The sequence below is a fragment of the Geotrypetes seraphini genome, chromosome 2 (assembly GCF_902459505.1).
Source record: "Geotrypetes seraphini chromosome 2, aGeoSer1.1, whole genome shotgun sequence".
NCBI lineage: Eukaryota > Metazoa > Chordata > Amphibia > Gymnophiona > Dermophiidae > Geotrypetes > Geotrypetes seraphini.
Genome location: NC_047085.1, coordinates 268,650,174 through 268,662,624, shown reverse-complemented (window position 1 = coordinate 268,662,624; position 12,451 = coordinate 268,650,174). Strand labels below are relative to the sequence as shown.

Genomic DNA, 12,451 nt, shown 5'->3' with positions numbered 1-12,451 from the left:
TAATAGCCTCCTGCTGCTTCCGGAAGCAGAGGTAAGTGTAACCCAATCCACATCAGGCATGTTGAAGTCACCTAGCAATACTGTGTCCCCACGCAAGGTGATATTTTCTATATCTCCGATTATTTCCATATCCAGGTCATCCTGTTGTCTTGGGGGTCTGTAAATTATGCCAAGATACAAGCATTTGTCTTTCCCTCTGGCCAAATTAACCCAAAGGGATTCCCCAGTGTACTGGACATCTGTGATTCTCGTGACCTTAATGTCATCTTTAGTATATAATGCTACACCTCCTCCCATTCTGCCCTCCCTGTCCCGGCGAAGCAAGTTGTAACCCGGTATGACCATATCCCACCCGTGGGAGTCTGTGAGCCAGGTCTCGGATATCGCCACCACATCCAGGTCGGCATTCCTTATTTCTGTTTCCAATTCCAGGATCTTGTTTCCTAAACTGTGTGCGTTGACGTACATAGCCCTCCATGTTGTATTTCTGTTATGTCTCAATGGGGATATTTCTGCTTGAGCTATTTGAACACCTTTAGCATTGTTTGCGTTATTTGTGCTTTCCTTAGGCCCAGAACTACAATGTGTATTCCCCATATACCCAGAACTACAGTGTGTACTCCCCTTAGACCCAGAATTACAATGTGACCCATAAATATGATATGACCCTACTCCCGACTTGAAAGTGTGTGCACTCACCCCCGACCCAGAATTTTGGTGACTACTTACCTCAGCCTCAAAAAAGTATTGGCAGTTTAGCTCGCCAGGTATGTTGTTTATGCCTGTACCCTCCCCCGACTTACCTAGTTTAAAGCCCTGTGGAGAAGGCGGGCTAGACGGTGTCCAAGGACATTCTTCCCTCTTTTGGTCAGGTGTAGCCCATCCTGTCCCTGTAGCCCTTGCAGTGCTTCTCCATGGTGCAGAAACCCGAAGCTCATCTCCTTGCACCATCCTCGCAGCCAGTCGTTCGCCCTCCGTATTCGATCCTCTCTGGCTCTGCCCTTGCCCTTCACTGGGAGAATCGAGGAGAAGACTACCTGCGCATCCATCCTCCTCAGCTTCTCCCCCAGGGCCCTGAAGTCTTCAGGTATGTTGTCCGGGGTGCTCCTGGCGGTGTCGTTGGTTCCGACGTGGATTAGAATCATGGGGAAGTGGTCTCGGGGCTTGATGAGTCTGTCAAGGCAAGCAGTGACATCCCGGATCCTGGCCCCTGGCAAACAGCAGACCTCTCTTGATTGTAGGTCTGGTCTGCAGATTGGTCCCTCGGTGCCCCTCAGCAGTGAATCTCCGATGACCACCACTCTGCGCTTCCTAGGGGTAAGCCGCACAGTTGATTCCGGAGCTGGAATCGTCTGCTGAACATCTTCTTGTACCTCTGTCTCTGGACCCTCCTGTAGCAGTTGATATCTGTTCCTCAGGGCGATTTGTGGTGTCGATGTAGAGCTGTCCTGTGTGAGAGAAAAAGAGACAGAGTTAGGTCCTCGACGTTTTCCTGTGGAGGAAGTCACCAGCTGCCAGGAGTCAGCGTCCCCAACCACTTCCTGCATTCCAGCGGTTTGTCTCAAGGTGGCCGTTTTGGACGCTTTGGGTGTTCCCAGGGTGGTCTTGTCAGGTTCCTGTTCAGCGATCTGAGACAGCTCCTGGATGACTCCATCGATGAAGGTCTCGTCGTCTCGGATGCTCCTTAGACGCTGAACCTCCTCCCTCAGGCACAGAAACCCAAGATACCAAAAAACTATTCCAAATATTAAAAGACCTAACAGACACCAAATCCTACATGACCACTAACAATACCCCACCCCCCTCAGCCACCCTCTTAGCAGCACACTTCAAGAACAAAATTACAAATGCCAGAGCCACCCTCAATTCAACCCCCATCCCACCTAAACGAACTCACAATTCTTCCTACAGATAAAGAATCAACTGCAACTGACAGAACATGTTCTCAATTCCCCAACATACAATGGTCTGAATTCAATAAACTCTACAAAAAGTACAGCCATGCATCCTGTGACCTTAACCACTGCCCATCATATCTCCTTACAACCTCCAGCATAAAATTCCGTACTCTACTTCTGCAATGGATACAAACCATGCTCACTGACAGCCTTTTCCCAATTGACCTCAGTGAAATCATCATCTCAAGGCCCCCTTCCCGACTCTTCTCCTTCACGATAGCTCCTATCTCCCCCTGCTTCTCCTTCCCACCTCCTTCAAGTCTGACCAAATCTGTTGTAAATCCGATTAATTTGTTGTAATTCTGCCCTCTTCATCTACGAAGTTGGCTAAACTTGTTGTAAATTTCCCTTTTCATCTGCCAAGTTTTGGTTACAGTTGTTGTAAATCCTATAAATTTGTTGTAAATCTACAAGTCTATGCGGATCCTAATCTAATTTAATGTAAACCGCCTAGAACTCGCTGGGTATGGCGGTATATAAGAATAAAATTATTATTATTATTATCATCACCCCAATCCAAAAAGATCCAAAAGGACCAACAGACCAACCATCCAACTACAGACCCATTGCCTCAATACCTCTAAATGTCAAACTGACAGAAGGACTAGTAGCCAAACACCTCACCAACTATCTAGATGACCATAATATACTTCACCCCATGCAATCTGGCTTCAGATCCAACTTCAGCACAGAGACATTACTAGGCTCCTTCATTCACACAGCCAGACAACACCTCAGCACAGGAAAAAAAAATGCTTCTCATACAACTAGACCTTACCGCAGCATTTGACCTGGTAGACCTGAAGAATCGGATTCTTCTTTTCTCCCAAATAAAAATTGTCAGTGAGCTGTAGATCCTAGGCAGACACATCTCAAATAGGTACATATTGATCTGTGACAAAGGTCACCAGAATCACTGTTGAGGCTTCATTGTATTAACCAGGCAGAAATCTATCTGGTTAGCATTAAACACAGAATTATTTATATGTCTCTATTCCAAAGAATATTATGTTTATTCTTGAAATCACTGTATTGCAATATGTGTTGTTTCTTAACTTGGGTCACTTTTTTTTTTTTCTTTTTATTTTTAAGGTCATGGAACATCATTTAACATAGGTTGCAATGTGTGTTCTTGTGTTGCTGGCAATTTGATATGTTCTGTTCATCAGTGTCTAAATGATCAAAGCTCAGAAGATGAACGTCGCATGTTTACAGGTATTATCAGATTTTTTAAATTGAATTGTTAAAAATCTTCATAAGTTGCAGTACTTTCAAAAGGAAGTGGATCACCAAACAGGATGTGCTACTAATAATCTGGACCAGAGAAAGCTTTCAATCTGGTGAGATGGTCTTGAGCTGTTTAAAATTTTGTCCCATTTCGGATTCACAAGATATTTTTTAAGTCATTCAAACTCTTAACAGTAACCAGCCAGCCATTGTGAATGGGCTTTACATGTTTCTCCATTCAAAGGTGGATGTGTTTTTGGAACCACTCTTAGAGCAAATAAGGCAGAACCCTGAAATCCATGGCATATGTATAGGAAGGTTTTGCCTATTACATCTTCTATATTCACTGAGATTTTTCAGTTCATCCCAACTATCACCAGTAAATTCCATTTCTGTTACATCTACTCAGGAGTCCTTACGTTAGATGATCAATCCATTCCTGCGAACTGGGACTTGCACCTCTCACACAGAGGCAGAGTACAGTGCTCCCTCTAGTTTTACTTCTACAAGTGAACTGTGCAGAGGTGTTTCTGATCTGCTCTGCTTAGTTTCTTTTTCTTTTCGGCCTTAAGTTCTTTTCTCCTGAGGCTCCGGTGCCCTGAGACCCCATACTTGGGGATTCTCTGCCTGGGAAAGGACACAGGTTCTGCTAAGCTGGACTGCAGGGCAAGCCTTCAGGTGGAACTGGTGAGCCAGCCTGCTGCGAGACTTCAGGGCTCGGGGTCTGTTCCCCTGGGAGCCAGTTCACCTTCTGAGTTTCTCAGGGCCTGATCACAGGCTGTGGGTGCCTTATGTAAGAGCCCTCGGGGTATCAGGATACCGGTTGCATAATTTATCCACCCCCGTCGCACGTCGAGGTCCCATGGGAGTGGAGGTCTCGGTCAGTGTCGATCCAACTGGCAGCCGAAGAGATCTTGGTTTGGAGTTGGATTTGGGAAGTACCTGAGGCAGAAAGTCCTTTGCATCTTTCCAGCTAAACAGAAAAGCTAACAGGCAGGCACCTCCACTGAACTGCAAGTACAGTCCCATTATTTCCTATGGAAAAATCAGGGTGGGTCTAAAACTCAATTTTGAGGGTTTCTGGGTTAGTGTTTAGGTCTCCCACCTCCAAACCCCCTTCTGTGTGTTTGATTTTTGGTGTGATTTTACTGGTAGCAGCCATCTTGGATTTCAATCAATCTTTTTTTCAAAAGCCTCTGTCTGTCTCAAAACCCCTCTATTTTGATCACAGTCAACAAGAATGGACCCCTCACAGTATGAGGACACCATGTCTCGTAAAATTTGTGCTGGATGCCTGGTGGAGGAGCGTTCATGCACCTTGAGCCACAGTGCAAGCAAGGGAGGGGTGGGAGTTTAGCACCATCCATGTTCTCCAGGGCTGGTGAACTGCTGTGGGTCTGAGAAATGGGTAGAAAGTCCTTTCCGGAGCCCCTATTTTGCAATGACACAAAGCGGAGGAGCATGGAGTCCACAGAACCCATGCGAGCTCAGCAAGAGGTTCTGCAGGCTTCATTTACTTACCCTGTACAAGGCTTCTCCAGAATTTGTAAATCTTATATGGAGGTCCTTTCTGACAAGACAAGGACAGGTAGCGTAGTCTGCGTGCAAGCAGCCATTAGCCCAAGGAACGTCCTCTCCTCCGGTGTCCGTTAAGCAGGGCCCTAGCTCCAGTGACCTTTCAGAGCCAGACTAGCCTGATTGGATGTCAGACTCCATGCCATTTTTATCTCAGGGTTCTGATATAGTCCTGGATGACTCTGGCTCTCTGTTTGGGTCAGGCAGTCAAGTGACCTCCCTGGTTCTTGACCAGTGTGACAACCCTAGGGTCTGCCGCCTCTTCAAGTCAGTCTGATGATGCTATTAAAGAATTGAAGCTGGAAGCTCCACCCTCCACTTCTCAGTGCACGGTCATGAGTGGCTCAGACCTCCTTTTTTTCCTGCATATCTGGACATTACTGCCCTGGTTATAGAGCAATGGGAGGCTCCGGAGGGGTCTTTGAGAATTGCCAATGCTATGTCCAGACTTTATCCAAGGTACCTGAGTTCCAGCAGCTATTTTACCAGCTGAAGGTTGACTCAGCCGTGGCTTGAGTTACCAAATATCCTGAGTGAGAGTGGTGTTTTGCTGAAAAATGCTCAGGATCACAAGGTGGACATGATTCTGAAAAAGCACTTTGAAGCTCATGCTCTGGGGATCAAAGCTGCAGCTTCCTTTGCTGCTCAGGCCTGCCACACCAGACTGCAATGGGAGCCCTCTGCACAGGAGGAAGCCTGCCCCCAGCTTGTGCTGGAAGGGGTGGATTATGTGGCAGATGTCCTATACAACCTTATCAGAGTCATGAGCAAGGTATCAGCTTATGTGGTTTCAGCTTGCAGAATGCTCTGGATCCGGCAGTGGGTGGGCAATTCAGCATCCAAGACAACCTTGAGCAGGCTGCCCTTTAAGAGGCAGGTGCTTTTCGGTAAGGACCTTGATCTTTTGGCCAATGTGGCAGATCGCTGCCCTAAGTCTCTGCTGGAAAATAGACCACATAAACCTCCTGGCATGAGTTGAAATAATTTTCGTCCCTCCCTTCGTTCTCAATCGTAAAACCCAGGCCCTTCTGTCAAGTCTTTCCAAGGTTACAGACAGCGATTCAGCAACTCCAAACAACAGCAGCCCTCAGTTTCTCATGTTAACCCACCCTCCAAGAAGCCCCAGTGACACCAAGTTGGCAGCTGCGTTTCCACATATTAGGGGGCAGCTGTTGGCATTTTGGAGGGAGTGGGAGAAAATTTCCTTGGACCAATTGGAGCTGGATATCATCTGAGTGGGTCAAAAGATTAAGTTTTATCGCCCTCCTCCGGACGCCCTCCTCCTCCAAGGTCCGTGCCACGCTTCAAAAACTTCTAGACATTCAGGCTATAGTACCTGTTCCCAGTGTCGACTCGGACAGATACTCCAGATATTTCATTGTTCCCAAAAAATGCACAGAAGGCTGGAGGTCCATCTTGGATCTCAAAGCGGTAAAAGCGTTTCTGAAGGTCCCTCGTTTCCACATGGAAACAGCCTGTTTGGTCATTGCAGCAGTGGCTCCAGGGAAATTTCTGGCCTCTCTGGACCTCATGGAGGAGTATCTGCATATTCCCATTTTTCCAGACCATAGAAAATATTTGAGGTTTTGCATACTTCAGCAACATTTCCAGTTTGTGGCTCTTCCGTTCAACTTGGTGACAGCCCCCCACACTTTCACCAAGGTTATGGTGGTGGTTGCAGATAGGGATCCAAGTATATCCCTACCTGGACAATTGGCTGATCAGAGCCCTGTTTGGGCAGGAGTGCAAGCTGGCAGTGCAACAAGTGTTAGATTTGCTCCAGTGGTTGGGCTGGATTGTCAATTTCAAGACAAACCATCTGGTGCTGACCCACAATCTGGGCATTCTTTTTGACACAGCTTGGGGCTGCATTTCTCTTCCCAAGCCATGCAAACAGAACCGCGATGGCAGATCCTGTCTCTCATGATGATGCAGATTTCTACTGAGTGACATTACCTTCAGCTGTTGAGCTTCATGACAACATCCCTGGAAGTTGTTGCGTGGGCCAGGGCACACATGCAACCTTTCCAGGACTCTCTTCTGTCTCAGAAGAGGCATTCTCTTCAGATGCAGCTCCCGTGGACAGGGACAGCAAGGAACAGCTTACGCTAGTAGCTTCAGGAAACCTCCTTGTTGAAAGGCATGCCTCTCCAGATATCAGCGTGGGTGACTCTCATGACCGATGCCAGCCCTTTTGGCTGGGGAGCTCATTGCAGGGACCACTCAATTCACGACCAGTGGACTCACTATCAGAAGGGGAGCTTCAAGCCATTTGGCTGACCTTGAAGGCGCTAGAAAAGGTCTTCGAGGGAAAGGCTGTAAGGATGTTCTCTAACAATGCCATGACAGTGGCGTATGTGAACAGACAGGGAGGCACCAGAAGCGCTCCCTTATACCTGGAGGCTCAGATGCTCTTCCGGTGGACAGAAGACCACCTTCAGGCTCTTTCTGCGGCCCATGTGGCCAAAGTGGAAAACATTCAGGCCAACTTTTAAGTTGACAGTTCCTGGACCTGGGAGAATGATCGCTCTCCCAAAGGGCTCATTGTGCACCGCTGGGGTAGATCAGTAATGGATTTGATGGCTTCTGCCAAGTACTCAAAGCTGAAGCACTTCTTCAGTCAAAGAGAAAACACAGGAAACTCCAGGTTGGACGCGTTGGTCCAGTCCTGGCCACATGATGGCCTCCTTTATTTCTCCCCCCCCCCCCCCCCTTGGCCCATGGTGGGCCAGGTCATTCGCAGGATTGTGACTCTTAATCCTAGTGGCCCCAGATTGGCCTCCCCGCCCGTGGTATGTGAACCTAGTATATCTTCAGCGGGACAGGAGCCTCATGCTGCTTCTTCATCATGAGCTTCTCAGTCAGGGGCCAATCCCCAAGGAGAATCCACAGCACTTTGGTCTTACAGCATGGCTCTTGACTGCACGGCCCTAGTTCCCAAGGGATATTCAGATGTGGTTATTGCCACTCTGCACCAAGCTAAGAAACAGTCTACTATAGCGGCCTTTGCAAAAGCTTGGAAGGCTGTTTGATAGTGGTGTGAAAGGGACTGAGTAGAACTACTTCAAGCTCCCATTCTGGTCATCCTTGCTTTCCTTCAAGCCAGGCTGGAAAAAGGCCTGGCAGTGGCTTCCCTCAAGGTGCAGGTAGCCTATCTTTCATGTTTTCTGGCGCAAAGCCAAAAGATTTCACTGATGGCTCATCCTGATGTGACCAGATACCTGAGAGAAGCACTCTGACTGAGGCCTCTGCTCATGCCTCCTTTCCCGTCATGTAATCTTAACATTGTCCTAAAAGGCCTCATTAAGGCCCCATATAAGCCTCTCAAAGATGCTTCCCTTTTGAACCGTTTCTGGAGATGATTATTATCCCAGGACAAGCAGGCAGCATATTCTTGACTGATGGGTGACGGCACCGACGGAGCCCCGGTACAGACAATTTTAGAGTGATTGCACTCTAAGAACTTGGAAAGTTCTAGCAGGCCGCACGCGCGAGTGCCTTCCCGCCCGACGGAGGCGCGCGGTCCCCAGTTTCTTAGTTTCCACGGAGCTAAGAAGTCGCACTTTTCAACGGCTGTTGAAAAGATTTTTTCCTGACGCCTTCCCGCTCGCGAAATCTGTTAGGAAATTGTATTTCCTTTTTTTCTTTTATTATTTTCTTATTAAAAAAAAAATAAAAAATTATTACTTTCTTTTTTCTTTACTTTAGTCGGTTTTGCCCCGGCGGGGCCTGCTGCCACCATCGAGGCCTCGGCCTTCGATTTGGCAGAAGCCGTTTTTACTTTCATGCCCCCCCAGCCAGGGTTTAAGAAGTGCCAGCGGTGTGCATGGCCTATCTCTCTTACGGACCCGCACAACTGGTGCTTACAGTGCCTAGGTCCAGAGCATCAGGCTTCCACCTGCACCCGCTGTGCCACTTTGAAAAAACGTACATTAAAAACCCGACAAATCCAGCAACGGTTGCTTTTCGGTGCCGATATGTCTGACCCGGCGGCATCGGCCCCAACTCAGTCGGCACCCACTTCGTCGATGCCGCGCAACACCGCGCCAGCGTCGCAACACCCAGGTAAGCCGGCTAAGAAGCCATCCTCGCTGGAGCGTCCTCCGGTCTCGATAGCAGCGAGCCCAGTCCTGCCGACCGCGAGGCGCCCGCGGAAGCGCTCCGCCCCAATTGAGGTGAGTCCCTCGACCTCGGGCTCCTCATCCTCGGGGCGTCGAGCGGCACCGCAGGTACCGCAGAAGAAAAAGGCGGTACCGGTGCCTTCTCTGGAAGAGTGCATTGCAGCCGTCCTGCAGGTGCAGCTAAAGGAGCAGTTACAACAGCTCCTTCCTTCTCTCTTGTCACCGAGCCTTCCAGTCCCGGTCCCGTCTGAGCCACCGGTACCGGCAGTGGAGCAGCCTCTTTTGTCTGCATCCACTTTGTCGGTACCGGTCCACTCCGTTTCATCGGTCTCGATGCCAGTCCTCGCACCGGAACCGAGAGCGCAACACCAGGCTGTTCAGACTTCGGCACCCATGCAGCCTGTAACATCTCCCGGTACCGTGTCTATGAGGTCAGGTAAGTCGGCACGCAAATCCCGACACCTGGAACCCTCCACTCTGGAGTCTCGAGACCGTAGCTCCCATATTAGGGACCCTGATCTGTGGGGTGACTCCGAAGAGCCTTTTCTTTCTGAGGGTGAGTGTTCCTCGGATGAGGATGATCCTGCTGCCCCTGATCCATCCTCCAAACAAGATTCTACATCTTTCACTTCCTTCCTGAAAGATATGTGTGAATCTCTGTCTATTCCTTTGGAGGCTGAGTCTAAAAAATCCAAAGCCTTCCTTGATGCATTAGATTTTGACCAGCCTCCAAAGGAATTTCTCAAACTACCCCTCCATGATATCTTGAGGGAAACCTTTTATAAAAACCTGGAGACTCCTTAGACCATCCCAGGAGCTCCTCGTAAATTGGATTCTTTATACAAAGTGATTCCTATCCCTGGATTTGATAAGCCGCAGCTTCCACATGAATCCCTTCTTGTGGAATCTACGCTCAAAAAGTCTGCCGGAGCTAGTGTATACGCTTCTGTTCCTCCTGGCAGGGAAGGTAAAGCCATGGATAAGTTTGGTAAACGGTTATACCAGAATGCAATGCTAGCTAACAGATCTAGTAATTATGCTTTCCATTTTTCTTTCTATCTTAAGCATCTTCTTACCACCATGGCTTCCTTTGAACAGTACCTTCCTGAACGAAAACGACAGGCTTTTCACCACTGCTCATCATCTCTCTTCCAACTACGTAAGTTTATGGTTCGCTCAATATATGACACATTCGAACTTACTACCAGAGCAACGGCCATGTCTGTGGCTATGCGCCGCCTTGCTTGGCTCAGAGTGTCGGAGCTTGATGTCAACCATCAAGATCGGTTGGCCAATGCACCATGCCTGGGGGATGAACTCTTTGGGGAATCCATGGACTCTACCACCCAAAAGCTCTCCGCCCATGAGACTAGATGGGATACTCTGCTAAAAACAAAAAAGAAGACTCCACCAGCGTGGCCTTTCAGACAGCAGTTGGCCTATCAGCGCCGTTATGTGGCTCGTCCCTTGCCATCAGCTGCCCAACAACCTAAGCGCCAACGTCAGCAACAACGACAGACCCCTAGGCCACCACAGCAGCAACCTGCGAAGCCACCTCCACATCAAAAGTCCACACAGCCCTTTTGACTTAGTTCTCCAGGGCATAGCCAGCTACCTACCATCTGCCCACCTACCTCAACCTATAGGTGGCTGTCTTACTTCTTTCCTCTGCCGTTGGGAGATCATCAGCTCGGATCAATGGGTCCTCAACATCATCCGCCACGGCTACTCTCTCAACTTTCAGACACTTCCTGCCCAAAGTCTGCCAAGAGAGTCTGCTTTGAACACTCCTCAGTCTTCCCTCCTTCTTCAGGAGGTTCAATCCCTCCTCCTTCTGAACGCCATAGAGGAAGTTCCTCTAGATCAAAAGGGGCAGGGATTCTACTCCCGTTACTTTCTAGTTCCCAAAAAAACAGGAGATCTCAGACCCATTTTAGATCTTCGCGATCTCAACAAATGCTTGGTCAAAGAAAAATTCAGGATGCTTTCTCTGGCCACTCTCTATCCTCTTCTCAATCAAGGCGACTGGCTATGCTCCCTCGATCTCAAATTTGTCCGGTAAATTTGTCCTCCAGACAGTACCTCCGCTTCATGATCAATCATTGTCATTACCAATACAAGGTGCTGCCCTTCGGTCTTGCCTCCTCTCCAAGAGTGTTCACCAAATGTCTGATTGTGGTGGCTGCCTTTCTACGCTCTCACCACCTTCAGGTCTTTCCTTACCTGGACGATTGGTTAATCAAGGCCAATTCATCTCAGACAGTACTCCTGGCCACCAACCAAACCATCCTGTTTCTACAACTTCTGGGGTTCGAGATCAATCTACCCAAATCTCATCTCATCCCCACTCAGAGACTTCAATTCATTGGAGCGGTGCTGGACACAGTCCTCATGAGAGCATTCCTGCCGTCCAACCGTCTCCAAACTCTTCAATCTCTATGTCAGCAGCTACTTCTGCAAAGTTCCATCTCTGCCAAGCAAATGATGATACTCTTGGGTCACATGGCCTCCACAGTTCATGTCACACCCTTCGCACGTCTTCACCTGCGCACTCCTCAATGGACCCTAGCTACCCAGTGGTCCCAAGCGACGGATCCGTGCTCACGACACATATCCGTGACATCATCTCTTCGTCAGTCTCTACAATGGTGGTTAATATCCTCAAATCTCTCCAGAGGTCTTCTGTTCCATCTACCTCCTCATCAACTTGTCATCACCACCGACGCCTCCCCTTATGCCTGGGGAGCTCATTTGAACGAATTCCAAACTCAAGGTCTTTGGACAGCCCAGGAAATGAAGCATCACATCAATTTCCTGGAACTCAGAGCGATGTTTTATGCCCTCAAGGCCTTCCAACATCTTCTCTTTCCTCAGGTCCTCCTGCTGTGCACAGACAATCAAGTTGCGATGTACTACATCAACAAGCAGGGTGGGACAGGCTCTTGCCTCTTGTGCCAGGAAGCCCAGAAGATTTGGGCTTGGGCCACAGATCACCAACTATTCCTGAAAGCTATCTACATTCAGGGGGAACAGAATTCCTTAGCGGACAAGCTCAGCAGAATTCTCCAGCCTCACGAGTGGACACTCAATTCTTTAACTCTACAGTCCATCTTCGCTCGATGGGGCACTCCTCAGATAGACCTCTTTACAGCTCCTCACAATCACCAGCTGCCCCTCTTCTGCTCCAGACTCTCCTCACCGTCTGGCAGCGGATGCATTTCTCCTGGATTGGTCCAATCTGTTCCTGTATGCTTTCCCTCCGCTACTTCTCATGTTGCGAACCTTGTTCAAGCTCAAGAGGGAACAAGCCACCATGATTCTCATCGCTCCACGGTGGCCCAGGCAACATTGGTTCTCCCTTCTACTTCAACTCAGTTCCAGGGAGCCTATTCTTCTTCCATTGTTTCCTTCTCTACTTACACAGCATCAGGAGACCCTTCTGCATCCCAACCTCCAGTCTCTACACCTGACAGCTTGGTATCTCTCGGGCTGACTTCGAGTGATACTCTGTTGTCTCAGCCCGTTCGTTCTATTCTGGATGCCTCCAGGAAACCTGCCACTCTGCAATGT

The 12,451-nt window shown here is 48.8% G+C and overlaps 1 protein-coding gene across 6 annotated transcripts in view; it reads left to right on the top strand.

Moving 5' to 3' along the window:
• The window catches only part of RECK (reversion inducing cysteine rich protein with kazal motifs), a 381,558-nt gene that overhangs the window by 292,107 nt on the left and 77,000 nt on the right, over positions 1–12,451 (top strand). For 5 of the 6 annotated variants that reach the window (XM_033929631.1, XM_033929629.1, XM_033929628.1 and 2 more), the window contains exon 15: positions 3,051–3,173. The exons of the other annotated variant lie outside the window; for it this stretch is intronic. In XM_033929631.1, the coding sequence (XP_033785522.1) occupies positions 3,051–3,173 (123 nt within the window). The remainder of the gene's footprint in view (positions 1–3,050; positions 3,174–12,451) is intronic. 6 annotated transcript variants of the gene reach the window in all.